Source organism: Ambystoma mexicanum, chromosome 9, assembly GCF_040938575.1.
Source record: "Ambystoma mexicanum isolate Mex_15411 chromosome 9, UKY_AmexF1_1, whole genome shotgun sequence".
Classification (NCBI taxonomy): domain Eukaryota; kingdom Metazoa; phylum Chordata; class Amphibia; order Caudata; family Ambystomatidae; genus Ambystoma; species Ambystoma mexicanum.
This window is the reverse complement of record NC_090931.1, coordinates 740189598-740217459: the sequence shown is the minus strand read 5'-3', so window position 1 is coordinate 740217459 and position 27862 is coordinate 740189598. Positions and strand designations below refer to the sequence as shown.

General features: G+C 51.7%; 1 protein-coding gene across 13 annotated transcripts in view; it reads right to left on the bottom strand.

The window, feature by feature from the left end:
- Positions 1-27862, bottom strand: part of PMS1 (PMS1 homolog 1, mismatch repair system component) — a 2204114-nt gene that overhangs the window by 1031268 nt on the left and 1144984 nt on the right. For all 13 annotated transcript variants that reach the window (XM_069615650.1, XM_069615653.1, XM_069615661.1 and 10 more), the window contains one exon: positions 20892-21008. In XM_069615650.1, the coding sequence (XP_069471751.1) occupies positions 20892-21008 (117 nt within the window). The remainder of the gene's footprint in view (positions 1-20891; positions 21009-27862) is intronic.

Sequence of the window (27862 nt, the reverse complement as noted above, 5' to 3'; positions counted from 1 at the left end):
TGTGCCGCCTGAAAGCTATGACACTACACTGGGGCACCCGGGGGCCTCTGCCAATTGTTGGCCCACTATTGACACCATCGGTCCTCTTGCATACAGGGGCTCTCACTGCGGGGGGTTTCCCTTCACCCCCTCCCCCTCCTGTGGGAACTTCATCACGGGCGGACATCTGCTACCCAGCAACCATCACACCCTTATCCTCCGTGACCCATCCAACAGTCAGCCCTCACAGGCCAACATTCCTGACCTCCCCCCCCCTTATTTGCTTATCACGTCCACATTGCTATCTCAGCAAGGATCAGCCCAGCTAACTGGTTCCTATTTTCCACCTTTCCATTTTTCAGATGAGTCAACAAGCCATCGGCCAATACTCCATCCATGATCTTTCCACTACTTGCTCGAACCCGAGCCCCACTACAACTCGGCTGGTAAGCACCATCCCTCCAGGCAATCTATCTGTAATTGCTTCTTGCACCAATTCTTAGGGGATCAAGCCTCATCTAACTCTACCTCTCTCAACCTTCATCTCTCCATTTCGCCATCTCTCCTTGGTATTTTGTGTGCATTCGACCCCTGATATGTATAACTACTCTGTGTTTAATATGCATCAACAATGAATTAAACTGTGCATCAACATGTTTAAGCCACCCTGCACCAATCACTACCACTCACCACTTATTATCACCTCTTATACATATTCGCATATCAATGCTGTTGTAATTTTTGCTTTGTCTTTATCCTACTGTGGCCAATCATGCTGGAATGTCATATGCAGATCTATACCACTATTCTCAATTGATAATATGCCATCGCACTGTGCACCCTCTCACTTCACCTATCACTCACGAACACTCACCTCACACAGCCTTGAGAAAAAATTTGGTTGAAACACGCGTCAGCTGTGTTTTTTGTTTCACCATCCAGGTACAGTATGCCACAAGTGTTATGTTACACCTGAACCAATAAATACCAAATGCACAACCATAACTCAGGACTGAAGTGTGAATACCTAATGACAGCACTGAAGCACCAAATCCCTGCCAGCGCCGGTAAATAACAAGGTTTTGTCAACCCACCAAAAATATATTTTTAATATAACACCTGTCTGGAGCAATTTGTAAGTGTCCTTGCTCTATGTGCTCATTGAGGTACTTCAGTCACCCTCACTCCTCCTGAGACTTAGTCTTGACCGCCTGCCATAGCTACCCTGATTGGTCTGGCTTGTCCAGAGGTTACCCTGTTCCAGGAAACTAGGCTGACCTTGTGAACCTCTGCCCCTCCAGGTCAGAGTTCAGAAATCTTTCTTAACATTGGCATCCTGGTGGAGCAAGTCCTGGGGCATTATAATGCCCTCTACACTGTGACATTGCGACTCGACAAGGATGGACGGAGGAAGATCTGGGTGGACATTGTGGGTGCCATCAACGTGGAGGGGGTGGCACCCCACAACTACGAACACTTCCGGAAGCACTGGGAGGACTTCAGGTCCAGGACCCTCAGCAAGGCCCGGCGCCTCGTTGCGTCTGGTGAAGGAGTGGGGCACCGGGGCCCATTGTCCAACACTCAGATGAGGGTCCTGGAGCGCATACACCCATCGCTTTACGCCCAGGTCTTATTAATTGCAGCTCTGTCTGGAGTCGAGTGGTAAGTGTCCATGTGTTCTTGTCCTGCGTATTGCATGCTGAAGTGTGGCTGGAGTGTGCACCTTGGCCTTACGTCTGGCATGACTCATGTACAGATGTGTGTGCATGTCCATGACAGTGCTGCATGTGAGTGCTATCAAGCGTGTTCCACATCAATGGTGTCTGTGTTGCAATTCATGAGGAGTACTGGCATGGTACAAGTTGCACATGTTTGCATTCCTGTGTCTGTACTTGGACATGCGAGAGGTGTGAGACGTGGATGCTTATGTCACCTTCATGGACATGCATGGTGTACATGTGTGTGTGTCTGAGTAGTGAGTGAGTGACTGGCAAACCCCACCCTCATGACACATGAGTTGTCCATGAGTGCACTGTGACAGGAGGTCTACATGGCCTGATGCATGACTGTCTGGTGATGTGTGTGTATGTGATGTGCCATGATGCATGTGAGGTTCAGCCCCTCTTCTGATGTGCTCGCAGTGCCTTGTACATGGATGTGAATGTTTGTTGCACATGCCATGCTTGTTTGTGCATGTGTGTTGCTTGCACTGACCTGTGTGTTGCGGAGGGTGATGATGGTTGTGACGTTTGACAGTGCCACTCATATGCATTTGCTTTCGGTCTAGCAGACATTTATTTGGTACACTGATACTTGTGTTCAATGTCTCCCTATCTACAGCAGCCATGGAGGAAGAGAGCGGAGACGGCGATGTGGAGCACAGAGGCAGGGATGTCTCCACCAGGCGGAGACGCATAACCCAGTCATCCTCCCAGGTTGCAACATCTCCCGGGAGCGAGTAGACTGGTGCTGCGTCTGCAACTATGGCCACAGCTGCTGAGGGGAGGCCCAAGAAGGCGAGGTTCGAGGTGGGCTCCACAGCAGCGGAAGGGACAGGTGAGCCCCCACAGGGGCCATCCAATGCGGAAGACGGTGTGGAATCATCCAGGTCGGTGGTGGGCGAGGAGGAGGCCGCATCAGATCAGCACATGGGGCCTGGAGCGGGTGATGCCACAGGTGCAATTGGTGCAGTCCAGGGGCAGGAGCAGGAGGCAGCGCAGGTCACCGAGGAGGGGCCTGTGCCTAATCCCGTACCTGATCCTGCGGCTGCATCAGTGTGCACCTGCAAGCATGCCTCGGTCCAGGCCGTTCCACATGTAGCGGATGAGTCCACGTCAACTGACCTTCCTCTACCTGCGGACCTGGCAATCCGTAACAGGGTTGAGCCTGTGCTAGCCGGTGTCGCGAGGCGTACAACCGCCATTCGTGATGATATGCAGGCTTCCTGGCGGGAGCATGCACGTCATCACGAAGAGGTCTGTATTCTCCTGAACTGGCTAGCACAGCTCATTGTCTCAGGTTTGCTACATGTGCTGGGCACTGCTGAGACCCCCTGCTCCTCTTCCTCCACTATGCGCCAGTCGTCCTCCCTGCCATCTTCCAGCCCACATGCCACCAGGGCCCCCTGTGGACATGTCCCAGCCACCGCAGGCAGTCTGGTGGAGATCACATCCCTGCCACAGTCGGAAGTCAGAGGTTCAGCAGAGGTGGTCACCCCAGCAACAGGACCACTGGTAATGGAGGTTGTGCAGGCACCTTCCAGAAGGGCATGTGTACGACTGCCCCAGGGCTTGTCATCATCCCAGAGGCAGTCCTGGTGGCGCAGGCACAGGGCTTATTGGCAGCAGCTGGCTCAAAGTAGGAGGCGTCAGAACTCGGGCCAACATCACAGGGGCAGGCATCGGCCATCGGGCAAGAGGACCCTGGAACAAGGATGTCTTCCGTGTGGCAGCGGATGGGCCGGCAGATAGATGCAGAGCAGCGGTGGGCACGGCTCACCATGGCCAGGGCGGAGAACTCCCTGCGTCAGGCAGAGAGGCGTGCGGAGTTCCTCGAGGAGACTCGGAGGGAATTTGGGAGGAGCAAGATAGAGTCCCTGCGAGCCCTCGAGGTTAGAGGAGAGTCCCGCCTCTGGGATATTGACGCAGAGTTTGATGATGCCCTGGCCCAGACTCTTGGTAACATCGGTGAGTCGTAAGACTAGCCCGCTGCCCTTGTATATAGTTATGTAGTGTTAGGTTTCCTTTATTTTTTTTTTATTTGGAGTCCATGGACTTTGCTCCCCATTTTGTACATAGTTAGTTAATTTTAGGGTTTGTTTCTGGTTTTTGGAATCATGGACCCTTGGATGTTGTACATAGTTTGACTCATTTGCTATCTTGTTTTGTATTTATTTCACCATGGATTAATGGTTTTCTTTTTTTATTTCTGAGGACATTCAACGGACATGGACCACTTATTTTTGTATTTTTCAACCTCACATATTTATTTTTGGATTTCAGTTTCGTTAGAATTACATTCATATTTTCTTTTTCATGGTTGTCTTTCTGTTTGTGTGGATTTTAACATTTTAATACATTTGCATTACTTCTTAAAGTGGTGTCTGCTCTCAATGCTTTGGTGCATGTGTCACTCTTCACTTGCTACGTTACGTGTCCCTGCTATTATCAATGTTGGTGATGTGTGTGCAAACATTCATGTGATGGATTGTGATTCACATGGCATGGGACATGTACAGGGGAGTATGACCAATGGATGGGTGTTGAGTTGCACTGTGGGGGGGGCAGCATGTGGTGTAATGTTTGGGGTCATTTCATACATGACTGCATGTTGGGACAATGTGTTTGGGGGTGACATGAGTCGGGGCCTGCAGGTTGCTGTCACTGGTGGTGGTGGGGGACATGAGTCGGGGACGGCCAGCAGTGTATGTTCCCATGTGGGCTGACTGCAGGATATGGTCAGGGGTGCTGGGGGGTCCCCTGTGGTGTGGGCTGCCTGCAAGGCATGGTCACGGGTGATGGGGGTCTCCCTTGTGGTGTGGGCTGCCTGAAGGGCATGGTCACAGGTGTTGGGGTGTCCCCTGTGCTGTGGGATGCCTGCGGGGTATGGACCCATGTGGGCTGCCTGCGGGGTATGGTCACAGGTGTTGGGAGATCCCTTGTGGTGTGGGCTGCCTGAAGGGCATGGTCACGGGTTATGGGGGTCTCCCTTGTGGTGTGGGCTGCCTGCGGGGTATGGACCCATGTGGGCTGCCTGTGGGGTATGGTCAGGGGTGTTGGGGGTTCCCCTGTGGTGTGGGCTGCCTGTGGGGCATGGTCATGGGTTTTGAGGGGTCCCCAGTGGTGTGGGCTGCCTGCAGGGTACGGTCACAGGTGTTGGGAGATCCCTTGTGGTGTGGGCTGCCTGAAGGGCATGGTCACAGGTGTTGGGGTGTCCCCTGTGCTGTGGGATGCCTGCGGGGTATGGTCAGGTATGTTGGGGTGTCCCCTGTGGTGTGGGCTGCCTGCAGGGTATGGTCACTTGTGTTGGGGCGGTCCCTTGTGGTGTGGGCTGCCTGTGAGGCATGGTCACGGGTGATGGGGTCTCCCTTGTGGTGTGGGCTGCTTGCAGGGGGTGTTTGTGGTTGATGGCAGCACAGGAGGGTGTTTTCAAGCGATTTGGCTGGCACCAGCAGGGTACATGATTTCACGGGGGTACACATGGGCGTTTTCACGCGATTTGGCTGGTGTGAGTGGGATACGTGATATCACGGGGGTACGCGAGGCCTTTTCATGCGAGTTGGCTGGCGCAAGCGGGGTATGCGATTTCACTGGGGTACGCAAGGTCCTTTTCACGTGAGTTGGCTGGCGCGAGCGAGGTACACAAGGGCCTTTTCACGCTAGTTGGCTGGTGCGAGAACGCAAGGGCCTTTACACGCGATTTGGATGGAGTGAGCGGGGTACGCGATTTCGCAGGGGTACGCAAGGGCCTTTTGACACGAGTTCGCTGGCGCCAGCATGCAAGGCCTTTACACGCCATTTGGCTGGTGCGAGCGGGGTACGTGATTTTGCGGGGGTACGCGAGGGCCTTTTTACGTGAGTTGGCTGGCACGAACGGGGTATGCGATTTCGCGGGGGTACGCGAGGGCGTTTTCACACGAGTTGGCTGGCACAAGCACGCAAGGGGCTTTTCACGCGATTTGTCTGTGTGGTGGACCCCCCCCCCAATCACCTGTGATCATACCCTGCAGGTAGCTCACACCACAGGGGACCCCCCAACACCGCTGACCATGCCTCGCAGGTAGCACCCACACCACACGCGACCCCCCCAACACCTGTGACCATGCCCCGCAGGCAGCCCACACCACAAGGGACCCCCCCCAAACACCCGTATCCATACCCCGCAGGCGGCCCACACCACAAGGGCCCCCCATCACCCGTGACCATACCCCGCAGGCAGCCCAAACCACAAGGGACCCCCCAACACCCAGGACCATAACCCGCTGGCAGCCCACATGGGTCCATACACCGCAAGCAGCCCACACCACAAGGGAGACCCCCATCAACCGTGACCATTCCCCACAGCCAGCCCACGCCACAAGCGAGCCACCATCACTAGTGACCATGCCCCGAAGGCAGCCCACACAAGGGACCCCCCCCCCCCAACACCTGTGTCCATGCCCCGCAGGCAGCCCACATGGGTCTATACCCCACAGGCAGCCCATACCACAAGGGAGACCCCTCATCACCCGTGACCATACCCCACAGGCAGCCCACACCACAAGGGAGACCCCCATCACACGTGACCATGCCCCACAGGCAGCCCATGCCACAAGGGACCCCCCCAACACCCGTGCCCATACCCCACAGGCAGCCCACAGGGTCCATACCCGCAGGCAGCCCATACCACAAGGGAGACCCCCATCACCCGTGAACATGCCCTGCAGGCAGCCCACACCACAAGGGACCCCCCATCACCCTTGAACATACCCCGCAGGCAGCCCACACCACAAGGGACCCCCATCACCCGTGACCATACCCTGCAGGCAGCCCCCACCACAAGGGACCCCCCAACACCCGTGTCCATACCCCGCAGGCAGCCCACACCACAAGGGCCCCCCCATCACCCGTGACCATACCCTGCAGGCAGCCCAAACCACAAGGGACCCCCAACACCCATGTCCATACCCAGCTGGCAGCCCACATGGGTCCATACACCGCAAGCAGCCCACACCACAAGGGAGACCCCCATCAACCGTGACCATGCCCCACAGGCAGCCCACGCCACAAGGGAGCCCACATCACCCGTGACCATGCCCCGCAGGCAGCCCACATCACAAGGGAGACCCCATCACCCATGACCATACCCCGCAGGCAGCCCACACAAGGGACCCCCCAACACCCGTTTCCATGCCCCGCAGGCAGCCCACATGGGTCCATACCCCACAGGCAGCCTATACCAGAAGAGAGACCCCTATCATCCTTGAACATGCCATGCAGGCAGCCCACACCACAAGGGACCACCCATCACCCGTGACCATACCCCGCAGGCAGCCCAACCCACAAGGGAGACCCCATCACCCGTGACCATGCCCCACAGGCAGCCCACGCCACAAGGGAGCCCCCATCATTGGTGACCATGCCCCGCAGGCAGCCCACACCACAAGGGACCCCCCAACACCCGTGCCCATACCCCACAGGCAGCCCACAGGGTCCATACCCACAGGCAGCCCATACCACAAGGGAGACCCCTATCACCTGTGAACATGCCCTGCAGGCAGCCCACACCACAAGGGACCCCCCATCACCCTTGACCATACCCCGCAGGCAGCCCACACCACAAGGGACCCCCATCACCCGTGACCATACACTGCAGGCAGCCCCCACCACAAGGGACCCCCCAACACCCGTGTCCATACCCCGCAGGCAGCCCACACCACAAGGGCCCCCCATCACCCGTGACCATACCCCGCAGGCAGCCCAAACCACAAGGGACCCCAACACCCATGTCCATACCCAGCTGGCAGACCACATGGGTCCATACACCGCAAGCAGCCCACACCACAAGGGAGACCCCATCAACCGTGACCATGCCCCACAGGCAGCCCACAACACAAGGGAGCCCACATCACCCGTGACCATTCCCCGCAGGCAGCCCACATCACAAGGGAGACCCCATCACCCATGACCATACCCCGCAGGCAGCCCACACAAGGGACCCCCCAACACCCGTGTCCATGCCCCGCAGGCAGCCCACATGGGTCCATACCCCACAGGCAGCCCATACCACAAGGGAGACCCCTATCACCCGTGAACATGCCATGCAGGCAGCCCACACCACAAGGGACCACCCATCACCTGTGACCATACCCCGCAGGCAGCCCACACCACAAGGGAGCCCCCATCACTGGTGACCATGCCCCGCAGGCAGCCCACACCACAAGGGACCCCCCCAACACCCGTGTCCATACCCCACAGGCAGCCCACAGGGTCCATACCCCGCAGGCAGCCCATACCACAAGGGAGACCCTATCACCCGTGAACATTCCCTGCAGGCAGACCACACCACAAGGGACCCCCATCACCCGTGACCATACCCCACAGGCAGCCTACACCACAAGGGAGACCCCCATCACCTGTGACCATGCCCTGCAGGCAGCCCCCACCACAATGGACCTCCCAACACCCGTGTCCATACCCCACAGGAAGCCCACACCACAAGGGAGCCCCCATCACCCGTGACCATGCCCCGCAGGCAGCCTACACCACAAGGGAGACCCCCATCACCTGTGACCATGCCCTGCAGGCAGCCCACACCACAAGGGACCCCCATCACACGTTACCATGCCCCGCAGGCAGCCCACACCACATGGGACCCCCCAAAACCCGTCACCACTCACGCGGCCCTTTCCACGCGAGCGGGGTACGCGATTTGGTGTGGGTACGCAAGGCCCTTTTCATGTGATTTTACTGGCGCGGGCAGTGTATGCGATTTTGCAGTTGTACGCAAGGCTCTTTTCATGCAATTTGACTGGTGCTAGCGGGGTACGGGATTTTGCGGCGGTACGTGAGCTCATTTTCATGCAATTTGACTCCTGTGAGCGGGGTACGCGCCGATTTTTCACACAATTACGGGGGCTCTGTGCTGGGCCAATGATAGTGCGGAACCTTGCGCCGTATTGGGGATTTCGATGGCTTTTTCATGCACAAGGGGCGGTGTTGGGGCGTAACTGGCGCTGCTGGATGTTCAGTGCGCCACGGGTGGTAATGGCTCAGAAAATCCATGAATATGCGGTGCGCAAAAATGCTGTTTTGTGCCGTGGCTGGCGCACGCTCCCTCTCTGCGCGAGGCGCTTGCACTGCTCCTGCGCCAGATTCTATGAATTGGGCCCTAAATCTATATCCTCCGAGTTAAAGGATCTCAGAGACAGAATTTTTTTTAAATATCTCTGGTACGGACGATTCAATCTCTTCATACCATGTGTACTTAAATTAGTCTTCGATTGTAAAATGTTAGTAAGGTGCCTAGAAGATAGATCCATTTAGCGGTCTTAGGCCGTTCTATTGCCTGTATTACAGGAGAATATACTTGAGTGGAGAGTTATGTGGTCAAGTCTACAATAACACCCCTGATAGTGGCCGCAGTTATCATAGTCGTGGGCTGAGCGCTCCCTTCAATCCCACCTGGTGCATATGTCTGAATCTGTGGAGATTTAATTTTCTTTGTTTTCCAAAAAGTTGTAATTTTTTATTGTTTCCCATTTACAAGATTGCAAATTGGTCAGACTGGAAAAGAAGACAGCAGACCACTAATGGCCCCCCTCTTTAATTCATGAGCTCATCATGGATTTCGTCAACCATTGTATGGATCAGTCCCCATATCACTGTTCTTGGTGCGTAGAGTATTTGGTTTGTCGATGGAATTAGGCAAAGAGCTGTTAATACCATCCCTAATGCCACGGCCTGACCCCACCCGTATATTGATAACAGACAAAGTTGGAGAGCATATTCCTAGCCAAAGAAGGGAGCTGTGTGTTTAAGTCCACAATAGTATCAACCGGAAGGAGTGGTCTTAACCATTTTAGTGAGGAGCTACGAGAAGTGTGCTTAGCCAAAGGTTGGTTCTTAGTTTTCTTTTTCCTAGTATACAGTTCTTAGATTTTTTAGGAATAGGAATGTTGACGGGAATGGACAGCAGCTCCTCCACTTGAACATTACCACCCTCCAATCTGTCATAAAGATTACTAGAATCAAACAAAAGAGGAGAAGCACTCAAGCGTGTAATACAGGCAACCAGATCTGATGGTGTATCATGGGTATACCCATCTACTGCAGGATCAGAACCCCTTCTGTCAGTCTGATGAATCCTCATTATGTTAGTATATATACATTTGATCAGTGGATCTGCCAAGTGAGCCACAGAACAAGCATAATCCCCTAAAGTGTGCCCGCTCATAAAAGTTTTTATATTCTCATCGAGAGCCCCCAATGTGTTACCATTCACCAAAACAATGTCCTTTATGTCACTATAATGTCTTAGGATGGGTTCCAATACCAGATGCAGCGCGGAAATTGATGTTGCCTTCAGCCTGTCACTGTTAACTGGTAGGATATTTAAGTTGGGTGTATTGGAATTCTTGGGCGTCCAATAGTGATGAGGGTGTCTTGAGGATCCGAGCCTTGGTTTGCCCGTGAGTTGAAAAGTGGTATTTCAGCAATGTGAGAAATGTGAGAAAGTGACATGGATCTGGCCATGTGGGTAATATTTTCACAAAGTTTCAGAAAAGATTTGTCCAGAATAACAGTCATCCAAGCTCGGTGACTACCCCGCTTGGACTTTGATTCACATTGGATTAGTGGGGGGTTTGACAATATATTGCGTTGAGCTCACCCCACTGAGTTCCCATAGTAAGTGAAGTTCGACCCTCCGTTGCAGTGTCCTCTGAACAGAAGACCCGAGAAGGAACAAGTTACTTACCTGTAACTGTTGTTCTCCAGCATGGGTCCGGCATGGATTCACATGCTCATGAATATTCCCCGTCGTCAGGCTGGGAATCCTCGGTAAAGAAAAAATCAGTATCAGTTTCGTTTCTGATCTTTCTTTCTTAGTAGTAACCAATCACTGGTCTCTGGGTCATACTGCCCCCAGCCAATGACTGCCCTCTCCCTAAGCCCCACCCTTGGCAGCCATCCTCAGATTTGGTAGCACGTAAAGTGGCAGTATGACTAAGTGAAGAGCCGCAGAGGGGACGGAGGGAGGGTTTGCATGTGAATCCATGCCAGACCCATGCTGGAGAACAACAGTTACAGGTAAGTAACTTGTTCCTTCTCCAGCATGGGGTCTGGCATGGATTCACATGCTCATGAATAAAAGAATACATAGCAGTACACACATGAACAACCACGGGAGGTGGCAACAGGCTCAACATTAAGCCATACAACAACTCAACATTAAGCATCTCTTACCTTCTCACCAGGCTCACCTTAGGAGAACAGGTTGCGCAGCATTGCTTGGCCGACCCTGGACTCCTCCCTGGAATCCCGGTCGACGCAATAGAATTTCGTGAAGGTGTGCGTCGACCTCCACGTAGCAGCCCTGCAGATGTCCAGCAGGGGCACACCAGATAGGAACGCTGTGGTGGCTGCGATCGCTCTGATGGAATGGGCTCTCGGACGGCCGGGCAGCGGTCGGTTTGCCAACTGATGACAGTACATGATACAGCCGGAGAGCCATCTGGAAATGGCAGCCTTTGAGAGAGCCTTCCCCTGATTGACAGGTCCAAAGTTCACAAAAAGTTGTGCGGTCCACGTAGAACTTCAGCGCTCTAGCCACATCCAGCGAGTGCAAAGTCCTTTTAGCTGGCGACGAAGGCGACGGGAAGAAAACAGGCAACACCAAGGGTTTGTTGAGGTGGAAGTCCGACGGCACCTTGGGCATGAAGGAGGGGTGCGTCCTGAGCACTACCCTTGTGTCGTGAAAAGTCAAGTACGGGCGCTTGCAGGAAAGGGCCTGGATCTCTCCCACCCGTCGTGCGGAGGTGATGGCCACAAGAATCGCTGTTTTCCACAACAAGAACTTCAACGGGGCCGAGTGCAGAGGCTCGAACGGAGGTCCCATGAGCTTGGTCAGCACCACGTTGAGCTCCCACGCCGGGGCCGGAGCCTTCACTGGCGGGAACGATCTGAACAGTCCCTTCATGAATTCTTTCACCAGACGATGAGACCACAAAGACGTCCGTCCCGTGGTTCTGGTGTATCGGGAGATCGCAGCAAGATGAATCTTGATGGAAGCGTGCGCCAGTCCAGCCTTGGCCAGCGTCAGTAGGTACGGCAGTACTTGAGGAGCCGTAATCCGTAGAGGGTTAATCTTCTGTGCGTGGCACCAGACAGAGAACCTCTTCCATTTGTATCTGTAGCATTTAAGAGTTGAGGATGCCCTGGCCTTTGCAAGAACCTCTCTGCAGTCGGCCGGTATGTCGTAACCTCCAAACTCTAACGCTGCAGGAGCCAGGCCTGCAAGTTCAGTGACTTCGGGTCGTGATGGAGGATGGCGCCTCCTTCCCTGGAGAGAAGATCCGCGTCCACTGGCAGCTTGATTGACGGGGACGCTGACAAGTCCAGAAGGTACGGGAACCATATCTGCCTCGGCCACGCAGGTGCGACAAGGATCATCCTGCACCGTGACCTCTTGAGCTGGTTGATGAGCCGGATCAGCAACGGCAATGGAGGGAACGCATATAGAAACAGGCCCTCTCAGGGGAACGAGAAAGCATCGCCCATGCTCCTCGGCTGGGGAAACCTGCTGGCGAACCTACGGCACTTGGAGTTCGTCGCCGTCGCGAACAGATCGATCTGGGGTGTGCCCTACCGTCGGAAGAGCGCAGCTCTCTGCTGAGCGAGTCGGCGATGGTGTTTTTTATTCCTGCCAGATGAAACGGCACAAGAAACATTCCTTGGGCGACGGCCCAATGCCACAGATCCTGCGCCTCCTTGGACAGGGCTGGGGATCTGGTACCGCCCTGCTTCCTGATGTAGAACATGGTGGTGGTGTTGTCGGTGAAGATCTTCACCACCTTGCCCTTGAGGGACGGAAGAAAGGACCGGAGGGCCCAAAACACTGCACCGAGCTCCAGGACGTTGATATGGAGGGACTTCTCCGTCGGAAGCCAAAGGCCTCTCGCGTGCAGATTTTCGGTGTGCGCTCCCCACCCTTCCAGGGAGGCATCCGTGGTCACTGTCTTCTGGTGGCCCGGGGTCTGGAAGTCCATGCCCGCCGTCAGATGCGCGCGGGTGCCCCACCACCGGATCGCTCGTCGGAAGCTCTCGTCGAGTGTGATCCTGTCCTCGAAGCTGCCCGTCGTCTGGATCCAGCGAGCCTCCAGGAACTCCTGTAACGGGCGCATCCGAAGCCTGCACAGGCGGATGAGATAAATGCAAGACGACCTCATTCCGAGGAGGGATTTGATGGACCTCACCCTGGCCGCGTCCGCACCCAGCATCCGCTGCACCTTGCCCAAGATGGCCCTCGTCCTTTCCTCCGACGGAGAGGCCAGAAGCGCCACTGTGTTGAGTTTCCCTCCCAGAAACAGTGCGTCTTGCGCGGGCACCAGGTAGTACTTGGCGTAGTTTATGGAGAATCCCAGGTCCGTGAGTAGTTGGACGGTCTGCGCCGTGTGCTCCGCGGCGAGCTCCCTGGTCTTTGCTCGGAGGAGCCAGTCGTCCAGGTAAGGGTAGACGTGGATCCCCTCCAGGCACAGCCGCACCGCCACCGGTGCGAGGCACTTGGTGAACACCCTGGGTGCCGACCTCAATCCGAAGGGAAGGGCTCTGAACTGGTAGTGACACCCTTGGACCACGAATCTGAGAAACTTTCGGTGTCCCTTTAGGATGGGGATATGGAAGTAAGCATCCTCCAAATCCAATGACGACAGGAAATCGCCCTCCTCCAGCTGACCCAGGACGTGCTGGACAGTGGCCCTCCGGAACTTCTGTGCCTTGATGAATTTGTTCAGTCGTCGTAGGTCCAGGATGGGACGCCATCCTCCTGTCTTCTTCTTCACGAGGAAGTATCGTGAGTAAACTCCGGAGCCCCGAAGCCTCTTTGGGACGAGCTCGATGGCGCCTTTCTTGAGCATCGCCTTTACCTCCAAGAGAAGTTGAGGGACGTGATGTTCCTTCCTGGCCACGGGGGGGACGCACGGGCACTTCTTTAGAAACTCGAGCGCGTGACCCTGGGCCAGGGCGTCCAGCACCCAACGGTCAGTGGAGATGGACTCCCACACGCTGACGAAGTTCGCCAGCCGGCCTCCCACCGGGATGCTTCGGTGGGGGCCCGACCCCACGGCCGGTTCAGTCCTGCTTCGACGAGGCTTTGCCGCCTTGTCCTCCCTGGCGACGACAGAGGGGTCCGCCCGACTTGCCTCGTCCCCTGTAGGCTTCCTGTGATGACGAACGGGCCGCTTGATGATAGGTGGAATATCCGCCGCCGGAACCTTTGGAGGCACCCTGCTTGCCTCCGGTGCTCCGAAAGGGCAGCCGTCGTTGCTGGAGAACACCAAGAGCCTGGGCCGTCTCCGTGTCCATCTTGATGGCTTGTAGGGAATCGCCCACTGTTTTCCCAAACAGGTTGCTCCCGTTGAACGGCATGTCCAAAACTCTGGTCTGCACGTCCTGCCGGAAGTCCGTTGCCTTGAGCCATCCATGCCGTCTAAGGCACACGCCGTTGCCCAACTGGCGAAACCCAGTGTCAGCGATGTTCGTCGCTATCGTAATGGCGTGGTCCGACGCCACTTCTCCTTCCTGCAAGATCTCTAGGGCCTCCGCCCTCTTGTCGTCCGGTAGGAAGTCCAGCAGGGGGGCGATTTTGTACCACAACTCCCTGTCGTAGCGGGCTACGATAGCCAAGGCGTTGGCAGCCTTAATCGTCGTCCCTGCCGATGAGGTGACTCTGCGTCCCATTGTGTCCAATTTCTTTCCCTCGCCGTCCGGGGGGGGGGGGGGTTGATGTAGAGGCCGAAGCCCCCCCCGCTTCCTTCCTGGCTGCCGCGGAGACGACCGAGTCCGGGGTCGGCTGTGCCCGAAGGCATAAGGGGGCCGCGTCGGGGACCCGGTACTTCTTCTCGTACCGATCCCTTCTCGCAGGCGTTGTGGATGGATTCTTGAGGAGGGTGAGACCCTCATCCCAGATATCGTCCAGTAGAGGTACAGCGAGGACCGTCTTCCTCTTGGTCTCGCGCCGTTGATAAAGGAAACCTTCATTCTTCCTCTCTTCCGGGCAGAGCTGGAAAAGCTCGGATGCCCTGGCGATCATGGCATGAAACGATCCAATCTCGTCGGGCGGGGAAGCCCGGGGAGGAGGTGACGACGGAAGGTCCTTGTCGTAAACTTCGTTGTCTGTACCCGTCGCGGCCGTGTCCGTCCCCGTATCATCCCCACGGGTCGTGGACGGGGAGGAAGGCTGAGCAGGGCGCGATGGTTGAAAAGGAGGTGGAGGATGAATCCTTCTTCTCTTAGGAGGAGGGCTCCCAGAAGGGCCTGGCTCCGGGTCCCCCGTCGGGAGCGGTTCCTCCGTTGGTGGTAACGGCAATCTCGTCCTTATCTCCGAGCATAAGGACTGTATAGCCAACAAAACGGGCACCGAGTTGTCTTGCGGAACTGGTTGAGGGGATTCAAACGGGCGGTCAGGAACCTCGTCGGCACCCTCGACGTTCTCGTCGTCTCCTTCATCGGGGTCCCTCCCAATGGGCTGGTCTTCTTCCACGCCAATGCCGTGGCTTAAGATTTCGATCAGCTCCTCTTCAGAGGTTGAGGCCGAATCCACGATGGCCTCCTGCCCCACCTTTTTCTTCTCCGTCGGAGGTTTCACGGGGGTCCTGTCGATGGGCTTGAAAGAAGACTCCCTCCGCGGTGGCAGGGAGACTCTGGGCCCCGAGGTCGCCTCCACAGGCTGAGCCAGGGCCGCCGCGACTGTCTCGATAGAGGCCTTGGCAGGGTGGATCAAGGCTTTCACCACCTTAGGTGCGCTCACCGCCTTCTCCTTGGGGGGAGGGTCACCGCCTCGCTCCCCCTCCGATGGGGCCTTCAAGCTCGAACGGGGCCTCTTCAGAAGCTTCGCCGGGTGCTCGGACTTCCTCTTACCCGAGCCAGAGCGTTGGCTCGTGGTTGATGGCGCCGGGGAGGTTGCGCCCTGCCTGGCAACCGAAGAGCCCAACCGTTCGGCGCTCCCGGTGCCAGCGGACTCGCGGTGCTTGGCCTTCTGTTGGGCCCCTGTCGCCGGGGCCCCCTCAAAGGTCTTAGAAGACCGCTCGGACTTCTTCTTTTTCTCGCATGACAGGCTCTTCCCTTCCAGCCAGTTGGCGAGACGCAGATGGCGGTCCTTCATGGTCCGCTCCGACATGTTGCCGCAAAACGCACAGTCCTTCTCCACGTGCGTCTTGTCCTCATGCAGGCAGTAGAGGCAAAGGGAGTGTTCGTCCACCTTGAAGACATTCTGAAGCTGGCATCCAGGGCAGACCCTGAACAGCTTTCCGGGCGTCGAGCTTCCCTTCTCCTGGGCCATGTCCGAGATGGGCCTGAGAAACTTCTGGAGTCCTCCAAAACCGTGGCTCGACGAAATCTTCACCCTTGAGGGGCGTAGAAGAATCTGACACGGGTCCCCGTTGATCGGATAAAGAAACGGTGGAGCTTGAGGCTCTTTTGACCGAAAAAAGAGAGAATTTTCCTATGAAAAAGCGCGAAAACGCACTAAAGCTCGAGAGCAATAGCACGAGGATCCCAACACTTGAACGTGCGGTAAAAATCTGAAGATGGCTGCCAGAGGCGGGGCTTAGGGAGATGGCAGTCATTGGCTGTGGTCAGTATGACGCAGAGATCAGTGATTGGTTACTACTACGAAAGACAGATCAGAAACGAAACTGATACTGATTTTTCTTTACCGAGGACTCCCAGCCTGACGACGGGGAATATTCATGAGCATGTGAATCCATGCCAGACCCCATACTGGAGAATACTTGATTGTTGTAGTTGCTAGAATTGGCACAGTGGCAGAATTCAGTGCAGATTCCTTCCCCAACCTTAATATGGAAACAGGCTGGACAGAGATAGGTAGACATCAGCTCCTCGGACTGAGTAAGCACTGTTATTAATTGTGTGTCCGTAACAGTGCCAATATGAGGCTCAGTAGAAGACATCAAAGGAGTCAGTGGATTGTCAAGAGCATTTTCTTGCACCCACGACTTACTACAGAGAGCCGCAACTTACTACGGAGAGCCGATGCCATGTTAAGGAGCCCGCTCCCTCAAATACCTGGCCAAAGAGATGAGAGGAATAGGTCCTGCCCCCGCAGTCACTGTGCGTTTTTTAGTAAGGGAGTGGGTGAAGTCACCAAGGCGATCAGCTCAAAGGTTTCTGTTAACCCAAAGTCACTGGTGCCTTATGTGAAAGGACAATATCTTCATATGCTTTCCTCTGAGTCCGAAAAAAAAGTCAGACAGATATAGTGTGCAGTGCGAGTCGCTTCAAATGAATGCTTAAGCGCATACTAACGAACAAGCATGAGAGCTCCAGCAGGGGATGTAATATTATTTCTCATCGATTTACCAGAATGCCAAAAAACTTGGCCACCTTTAGGAAGACAATGTTCAGTGGTACTCCTCAGCGATTGCCGACAGCCAAACACCAAACACTCAGACACTCTGCTCCGCTAAATCTGATGGTTTAGTAGACGGGGCACTGGAGTAGAAAGGATTGAAAGACTCTTCCAAGTGCCTGCTGCCACAATGTTGCAGTCTGTGTTCACCGCATTCACCAAACACAGATGTGACATTGGAACCCACCTCCCCATATGACAATATAACTAAATTGACTATAATTTTTTAGAAATATAAATAAATACTAATTTCTCTGGTTATTTTCAATAAATATGGTTATGCTCTCCATATAGTTCCTTGAGAAAAAAAACAAAAGAAATATGCAAGACATATTCTTCCCCGAAAGATAATAACATGCCTGGTGTCTTAGCTCTACAACTCAACTGCATCTATTCCATAGTGACCGTCACGGGAGATGAACACACACATTGAGAAAGTGAAAAGTGCGAGTTTTTGTATAATGAAACTTTGTGCTATATTGCTAGGTATTAAAGTCATATACCATGGCATTCCCGCTATTTGACATCACTTGCCATGACATGCCCAAATGATACCATTGGTGCCTTATGCAAGGTATTTCCACCATTTATCTGGTAGTGCCATCAAATGACCAGGTTCTCCCACCAAATTGTATGATATTATACGACCATGTTGTCAATGTTGCAATCAAATGTCCAGGAACCCCATCGTTCCAGACATTGTCAAAGAATGCCAGGTATTGTTAGCATACACCCCTGTAGTTCCACTGTTTGCTAAATAATGATATTGTATGCCTAGATGGCCACACTATATTCCAAGCATTGCCACAGACATTTCTAGCATCAGGCCAGGCACTCTATTTGCCATACATCCTGGACTTCATTATCTTATGGCACCAATTATAGCACCTACCTAGGCACTAACACTATTTGGCCGTTTTTGTCATTGTTAATAGCTTAGCCACTCTTATTATGTGTTACACATTGCCATAATTTACACAAGTACCTATACCATGTGCCAGCTAGTGTCATCATTTGTACAGGTATTTACATCATTTGACAAGTATTACCGTCAAAAGCTCAGGTACTTGCATCATTTGCAGATATTGCCATCAAAGGCTGAGCAACTCAAGTTTGCCAGGAACTGTAATCAAATACACAGGTTTCCACCATAGACTTTAGTCTTTTCCATGAAAGCATAGCTTTCATATGGAAGGTTTTGACATCTAATGGCGAGGTTCTCCCACCTTGTACCAGGCATTACCATAATGTAACCAGTTACTTGCACTATTGACTGCCATCTGCCATGACATTTCCTGGAACCATTTAATGGGGTTTTTAATTAAATGTCTAGCTACTCCTCCCAATGGAAGGTATAGCTTTCTAATGTCTGAGTATTGATACCCATTCAAACTATGGCTATCAAAAGTCTAGGTAATCCCAACATTTGCAGGTATTGCCATCATTTGCCCAACTACTCACACACTAGCCAAGTATTACCATTGAATGTCTGGTGGGTACCAATATCCTTTCAACGTATAGTCACAAAAGGTATCTGCACTGATATTATTTGCTCAGGTACTGCTCACTTTCCCAGAGGAAATGCGGAGGCTGGCAGTTGAGGCCTCTGCATTGTCTATGCCTTGAAGGAGTAGAGGAATACCGGAAGTTTTGCAGGAGATGGATATGGAATGCTGCGCTGAACTCCTTTAAATCATCAATATGTAGGAGCTGGCCATCGAGAGACAATACTGCCAAAGAGAGAGAGGCCAGGGAAGCAGGCGGAGCACAGGCAACACATGGCAGTGTGCTCCTCTCCTTGCATCTCTCCCAAGATCTGGAGATGTGGCAAGTTGGAAGTAACATAAGTGGTATTGTCCATCTCCCATCTGCTACTATTGGTGGCCTTGCTGTGCTTGGCTCTGTAAGAAAAAATAGAGGTGTGGTTCATTAGTGGGACAGTCGGAGAGGCCGATGCAAAACCTGTGGTGTGGATGGGTGCAGGTTGGAAGTACACAGTTCCTCAGCGCCAATCTGCTTTGTGTGGTTTTGGCAGAGGAACTTACAGTATGTTATCCATAAGGAAGAGACTAACATGTGATAGACTACAGCACTTTGGGTCTGGTTAGTCGCTGATGTGGCATAGCGCGACAGGGCTACACAGGGCCACTTAGTCGAGGCTCAGTTAGTGTTACTGTGCTCATGGTCAGGCCTGTGGTGGCCATCTCAGGGGGGTTTGTGTGTGTATTGTAATGTGGTAGGAGATCTATAGGGGGAACAGATAAGTAGGCCTTACAAGGCAAAACAACCCGCAACCTTTCACTCCCACCATTGGCCTCTTGCATACAGGTCTCACTTCACCAGTTCACACTGCCGCTGCCAATCCCTCTCTATCTCACACACTGTATCCCATGTGCAAAAAACAAGCATATGCAAGTTGGCAGATGAGTGGGAAGGGGCAGTCTGTAAACTCAAGTCAATTACCATAAACTGTAGCTAAGGGTTATGGGAGACAAGAACCTTTGCTTCAGAGAATGGGCTACTTGAGATTTGGGGCAGAAGTGACACATTTTTCCTTGCTTAGCATGCTGGTTGGCAGGCTGAGAGATACTTCAAAGCTCGCTCTGCCATGCTCGGGTGCTGTGCTCAGTGGCCTGCTAGGATTTCTGCCTGTCCGGGCATTTTTTGGGCAGGGCAAGAAGGTGTTTATCCGGCATTCGTCTGGCATTGGTCGGTGCAGGGGCTAGAATCCCTGCTCATTTCGCCCGGAGGTCTACCTTGCTGTCTCACTGAAGCTCCAAACTCTTTTCATGCATTCCAAAATGAAAATCCCCCTCCACCGCTGCCAACCGACACAAACTCAGTATAGGCAGATATCTGTTCCCGATAGCACTCGCATGCACTCAAACCTCTGCCTGTCATAAGAAAAGGAAGTCATCAAATATTTTTATGTCTGGTCAAAAAAGGTTCAACTCTCTGAAGAAAAGCTGTTGTGACACAGCGGGTAGATAAGGTCACATTTTGGCAAATTCCATCCTGGTAGTAAATAGGCCAGAGTTCGACTAGAGCCTTTGCAGTAAATGATCCTGGTAACTAGAATGCTGTGCATATTATGGGTTTTGAATGTTCAGCAGAGGCAGAGGGAGCTACAGTTCACTACTAGAGTGCAGGCGTGTTGGACAAAAAGAAAAGCAGTCTGGATTGATTTATCTGTAGTATATGTGGGCAATGGATCTATGTAGTAACATGATACAAATAGCCTTTTGCTGTGACAATTATTGGACATATATGAACAGTGAGGTGACAGTTTTCCACCATTCCTCAGAGAGCAGGGTGAGAGGGGTATGGTCTTCTTGCTCTACTCCTACTATGGTGTTTGTTGGCTTACATGGGTGCCTAGAGGGCTTTTGTCAAGCTAAAGTACTTTATGCCGCTCGCAAACCGGTCTGAGCCAGCAAAAAGTATAATTTTGGCCATGGAACCACCAAAAACTCAAAATTAAAAAACAAATTAAATATCTGACAGAATTTTGAATAAAGTTATTTTTTAAAGTTGTTATTTTTTGACAAGCACAAAATGACACAAACACCCAATAAATGAATGAGTCTATTCAAACTAACAATGAAATCCAAAGTCCTTTCATGACTTTGATGTGTTGTTGAGGCAAGTAGGAGGCCATTATAAAAAATCTGATATGACTTGTGCACTGAATGTATAAAAGGGATATGTAAGAAATTGACATTTGGTTGTACTTTGTAATTCTAACAAGGGGAACGTATACTTGAACTGTTGGTCTGTTTTTCACTAACCTCAGGATCTTCGGAGTTGTGTTGAAAAGGTACCATACTGCTCATAATGGCAGTTCCCAGGACTGACATGAAAGCCGTTTTGTGATCCGACACTCTGGTCTTTTGCCAAATAACTGCCTGAAACGAGATGGCACAGAGTCAACCTCTTAACTTTAAAATTAGACTTGTTGAACTTGAGTCATCTGTAACATTACGTGCTTCTAAACATATATGAAACCACGAGTACATTCTTTTGCAGCAACTCTATCTGACCTCTTGACTTCCCTGACCACCGAAAAATAAACTCAGAACTTTGTGAACAAATGTGTTTTATATTACATGCTCCCTTTACTTTGTACAGGATACTGCCACCTGGGGTGAGTTTTTTATAGCCTTCTACCGGGATCGTCGGAAATGCAAACTCCAATATTACCAACGCCAATATTACTTGCAGTTGATAGCCCTCGTGCTGCAGTAGTAACTTGTGCACGTGAGCAGAAACATATCTCATATGTTCCCATGTATCATAAACAGAAGGTGGTCTTGCATTCCCCCCACACATGTAAAGAGCCCCCCCCCTTTACAAGGCGAAGCTAGGACTGGGCCATGATCAAGTGCCTGTGGTAGTCAATACCCATTCCGCAAGGGATCCATAAATAGCACTGTAATAGCGTTCACCCAATTTAATAGTACTTAAGGCACCAGCCCTGAAAAAATAAAGGGCTGAGTCGGCCGTACTGGGATTCAAAGTTTTGAAGGGTAACTTTGTCCTACGTCAGCACTTGGCACCATTACCTACCTGGAATCCTATTTTGTGAGTGCCCTGCCAAAATAGCTCAGCAATTATTATTAGCAGTATTAACAGTGGCAAGAAACATTTATGGGCTGTCGCAATCAATCGCCAACATATGCTGATAAAGCAAATATGTTTATAATTGTAGTTATAAGTGGGTGTAACCTCTAAACCCTGAAACCTAAATTGGAAAGAAAGCACCCCAAGTATGCCACTTGATCCGAACTTGGTCGGTTTCATGCACTGAGGCAATCACCATGCATTGTCTTTAAGCTCATCATGGCCTCCTGTAAATGTTGATCTATGAACCTTTTGCAGAATAGTTTTCCATTTTACTCTCATGGATGCGCAGGCATTGGAAGTGTTGCATACACATTGACATCATCGATGTACCTCCAAAAATACTGTAATGCTGGTTTCCGCAGTAGCAGGTGAAAGTAATATTGGCAGTCGGGAAATGTCTAGCTTCCGAGCAAGTGTTACATTTTAAGGATGTGCTACTTTTGGCACTTTATCAGTAGCTTAAGAATAAATCCTCCCTCACACACACAATACCAGCCTAACACCACATGTGACAAGTTTTAAATGTACAATGTACACCGTTTTTATATTTTTAAAGGATTTGTTTTAAGTATATTCCTTGCTCAGAATCACTCTGCCACAGTTTCTACGTTGCCATGTTCTTCATACATTCGGTAACCATACAGTACTTATGCGCCTTTCAGCCATTCTGTATTCATGGCCAACTAATTAATTCCCTTCCACGTTTGACCTTTAGCTGCACCCTAGCGTCACTTGGATGTGATGTACTTGCTTCACCTTTCCCTTGCACAACCATCAATCCCAGATCCTAAAAAAGTGGGACACTGTGTCCCTGCCATACGACTCATAGGAGGTCATTTACAGAGCAATGAAGATCTGTGTGAAATGGGAAGAAGCAAAAGCGTGCTCTTTCGGATGGGATGTAACGTGACGCCTGTCGTGTTGAGGGGTATTAGTGAGAGGGGGGCAGCTCTATGGGCGACACGGCCGCCGCACGCGTACAACCAAAAACACGTGCATGCTTTTTTGACGCTGCATTCCCGTTCATGTTCTCCCTTGCTGCCATCAGACGTGTCTGTGCTTTACGCATGACTGCAGCATGGGCAGAGGAGCAGGGCTCTGTTAAGGTACAGCGACCTCCACATATGTTATATAATCTTGCATTTGTATAGAGCCCACCGCGATAGTTTATAGCATCAAAGCGCTTTTGTTACAGAGAAGCAAGCAAAGGAGGCGTATAATAGAGCATTCAGTAGTGGTAGGGCTGAGCAAAGTCAGGAAGACAATTGGGATGAGGGCGAGCGATAGCTACGGTGCTTAGGAAGGCATGAAATGGAAAAGGTGGAAAACCTATGTGTACAATTTGCCCGAATGTATCGTTGCACTTAACTGTATTCTGTGTGTCGCAGCGCCGAAAGAAGCGATAGCTGGAGAAGAAGTGTTCACTGCGCCAGGGGGCAAGGGTGGACTGGCCTATAGGGAACTCTGGAGGTTTTCTGGTAGGCCTCTGCACCCTGCGCCTCTTTTGTGTGGTATTTCCTAATTTTCCCATGGAAAAAGGGTTGGGCTTGCAGAAAACGTGTAACATAGGGCCACTTTGAAAATCATTTCCAGGGCCTCTTTTGGTTCTCAGTCCATCCCTGCGAGGGGGTAGCTCTGGAATTAATTTACAGCATGGTGAGCTGGGAAATTCCCAAGAAAACACAGACGGCAAAGCCATTTGTATTTACTTACCTACACCCTCAGCAACATTTGGCAGGTGTATGAAAGAAATCCGAATTTGCCAATTTTTGCAGCCGCTCACCGAAAGGCAGACAGAAAAGCCTCAAATGATTTGGTTTCTTCATTAATTTATGTCATGGTTACCAAAACCTGAGGATTGTGCGCAAAGGGCTTAAGAACCGCAAGCCAGCCTGTCTATGGCTTAGCCGTGGTCAGCTAGCATTCCTCAGCAATGAAGCTAATCTCTCAATCTGAGAACACACATTTATATTGTAATAATCATGCATTCACCCCAGGAGCTGAGTTCTTTGATGCAGATTGAAACAGCTGGCTTCCAAGCCTCAGACAGCTGGGACTTGGTGTGCGTGTGTGTGGACTAAGCCTAACTTGAGTTGGTTGGATCATGATGGTGCAGTCAGGTCTCATTGAGTGGAGGTCCCTGTGGGCATCTTCTTTGCAGTTAACATTTGGTTGTGCCGCCAATCTTCTGAATCGTGTTCTTGTCACATGTAATGAGCCCTGAGCCGCTGCCATCACAGGTCCACTGTAGGCTATCACTATGAAAGGTTGATCCTCGAACAGGCTCCTGACTTTGTCTCCCAGATGATAAGAGCTTTTCTCCTTCTCTGCTCACTTATACGTTCACTGCTTGTTCTCCTAAGGCGGAGCTGGAATGAGGCCAGCCAGCAATCTGCCAAAAAAACTGCAGTCGCTGGCAAGCAGCATGTTGACATGTTTGAGGTGTTTCGATATTCCTGCAAAAATGGTAGAGAAGAAACTCCAGGATGACTTTTTGATGCACTGCACAGGGCAAATACTTCCTGGTTGCCCTTGTGAAATTCTCTACTTCTATCTTGGCCTGCAGAAAGAGGGCTAATCTTCCCACGTTTGGTGCCTAGTTATTGGAAATGCACTTGCCACTCTTAACTGTAGAATAGAGGGCCGTTGTTCTTAATTTCCTGTGGGAAACAACTTTTGGCCATTGTTTCTAAAGTTTCGGTAGGACCAAATTGGTGGCTAGAGAGCAGCAATTTCGACCTGAGTGTAGCAGGAATATTAATTGATACTGTAAACAGGTGATTTCCATCAGACAGTCCACAGAAAGCATTGCCTACCCTCTCCCCAGGGATGGTGCTGAGGGGTTCCAATAGGATGGGCATTGGTTTGTCACAGCTAGCAATGATCTGGCACAAGACACACCTCAGTTTCCCCAAGAGTGTCCAGACCTGAAACTCATGTTTTGTCAGATATGCCTGCCTTAATTTTCACAATTCTCTGATGCCCACCGTAGCATGATACAGATGTGGAAGAGCAGAAGGCCGTCCTGAGAAAGCGATAATTCAGTTGAACATTGAGAAAGCCCTGAATGACATAATTGGTCTTGTGGTTTCTACGAAAGTTGTCAGCCAATACATTTTTCCACTATCTGGTCCATTGGGCTTGGATGGCAACCTAGATGCGCCAATCTTGAGTGGCTGCTCAAAAATCCTCCAACAGTAGGGAAACAGGTCACAAATACTCCACCAGCATTCCCACATGTTCTTCTGTATGGTTGGTTCTGTACTTTTATATGGGTTTTCGGGAGGGGTCATATGTAGGATAATAGGCCCTATTAAGATATTCCACTTTGTATTAGTACTCTTGCAGCTGTAAGGGTTTTTTTCCTATACTGGACAGTGGGCAAGGAGCTGAGCAATAACGGCTTATGATAAGTTACTTCCCTAAAGTCATAACCATGTAGGCATGGATGAAAAGTGCCAGCACCCCCAGAGTACGGCTAGTGCTAGTAACTCTTTTTCGTTGGTGAGAGAGCCCGACTGACATAGGCAATAAATGGACGCCTCCATTTGCATCCTGGACTTGCATCTGCCACCAGTTCAGGGTACCAGCTCGGATCAAAATATGCAATAGCGTTTGGTGCAGACGTTCATCCCAATTCCACTCCACGTTTTACTTTAGCTTTTCAAGGAGTGGCTTGGGCCAGTGAACAGATTTTTAATACATTGTCCTCAAAATGGCAACATCCCCTGAAAACTTCATATTTCAGTGACTGCGTTTGGAACCATGGCTGCTTGAACATCTTGGACATTTTTCAGGTTGACGGACAATCCCTTGTCTAAGAATATATGCCTGAAGAACTCCAGCTTGTTCTTGTACAATTCATATTTTTGGTTTTGGGCACATTTTGGTGGAGCAGCCATTGCTACAGGGAATTGCTACAGAGAAGAGAGAGAGTAAAGTGGTTGCATAAAGCTGACTTTGTGGTTAGCATGAAAACTGGAAATGCTGTGGCATAAAAGAATATGTTATTTCTTGTTCCATTACGCCGATGTAATCCGATAGTGGCTTATTAAACTAATTAAAGGAGTTCTGACCATATCATGTTACTGTGTCACTTTCAAAGCTGAGATGGCATAGTGATCTCTCTTTTCGAAGTCAGAGGATGTTGGGCTATATCTATGCAACTTTCCTGGCCCCGTTGGTCTACATGCAGCTTTCCCTTTCTGGATACTGTTACCATACAAGTGAATATTTTTGGAGTGATGAAATACAACTGACAACATACAGATGCACTTCTCCAATTTCAATGTGATTTGTTATGAGGACATCTGTATGTTTTCAGTAGGACTGCACCTCTCCAATAAAATACGTTGTGAGGATAACCTGTTTCCATTTCACGTTTCCATGATACTTGTTTATTTTATTTTGTTGGAGAGGAGTAGTACCACTTACAACATACAGATATCCTCATAGGAAATCTCAGTGCGATTTCTCATGAGAACATCTGTATGTTGTCAGTGGTACTGCACCTCTCCAATAAAATAAGTTGTGAGGACATCTGCAGATTGAAGTTCATTGGAAAGGTGCAGTACCACAGACAAGCTACTGGTGTCCTTGTAGGAAATCACATTGATACCAAAACTACAATATAGGACAACTACGACCAAAGGCTGCAATTATACATACAACCAACATATGCCACTCCCCACTTGCACTGTTGCTTATTTCCCCTTGCGCAGCCCCTCCTTCCCCTTGCCCTGTCCATCCTTGCGCTGTCGCTCCTCCCCACCTCTTGTGCTGTCGCTCTTTCCACCTTGCACTGTCGCTCCTCCCTCCCTTGCCCCAATCCTCCTCCTTCCCTTGCGCCGCCCCTCCCCCCTCTCTTGTGCTGTCACTCCTCATCGCCTTGCGCTGTCCCCCTTGCACTTTTCCTCCTCCCCCTTGTGCGGTCCCTCCTTCCTCCCTTGCACTGTTGCTCCTTCACCCCTTGCGCTGCCCCTCCTACTCCTTATGCTCGCTCTCATCCACCTTGCACTGTCTCTCCTCCTTTTGTTCTGTCCCACCTTGTGCTGTCCTGCCTTCCCCCTTGCGCTGTCACTCCTCCCTCCCTTGCGCTGACCCTCCTCCCTCTCTTGTGCTGTCCCTCCTCAATGCCTTGCGCTGTCCTTGTGCATAGTCCTTCCTTCCACCTTGTGCTTTCCCTCCTACCCCTTGTGCTGTCCCTCTTTCCTCCCTTCCACTGTTGCTCCTTCACCACTTGCAGTGTCCCTCCTCCCCTTATGTCTTCTGACCCTTGCTCTGTCGCTTCTCCCCCTTGTGCTGTCGTTCCTCCCCCTTGCACCGTTGCTCCTTCCCCCTTGTGCTGTCACTCCTTCCCCCTGTAGAACTATTGCTCCGCCCACCTTTGAGCTGTCGCTCCTCCAAACATTGTGGTGTCCCTCCTCCTTATTGGACTTAGCCGCCTTTCTCCCTTGCACTGTTGTTCATTCCCCATTGTGCTGTGGCATATCCCTCCTTGTGCCATCGTTCTTACCCACTTATGTTGTCGTTTCTCCCCAACCCCTTGTGCTTCTTCCACTTTGCACTGACCCTCATCGCTCCCGCTCAGCAGACCCTCTTCCTTTCCTTGCGCTGTCCCTCCTCACTGCCTTGCGCTGTCCCCCTTGCACTGTCCCTCCATCCCCCTTCAGATTTCCCTCCCCTTGCGCTGTCCCCCCACTTGCACTTTCCCACCCCCTTTGAGCTTTTCCTCCCCCTTGCGCTGTTACGTCCTCCCCTTTGTGCTGTCCCTTCTTCCTCCCTTGCACTGTTGCTCCTTCACCCCTTGTGTTGTCCCTCCTCCCTCCATGCGCTGTTGCTACTCCACACCCCTTGCGTTTCTGCTCCACCACCTTTGCGCTGTTGCTCCTTCCACCTTGTGCGGTCGCTCCTCCCTCCCTTGCGCTGACCCTCCTCCCTCCCTTGTGCCATCCCTCATCCCTCTCTTGCACTGACCCTCTTTCCTCCCTTGCACTGACCCTCCTTCCTCCCTTGTGTTGACCCTCCTTCTTTCCCTTGCACTATTGCTCCTTCACCCCTTGCCTTGCCCCTCCTCCCCAGTGTGCTGTTTCTCCCCCCTTGTACTGTCACTCCTCCCTGGTCTAGTGCTGTCACT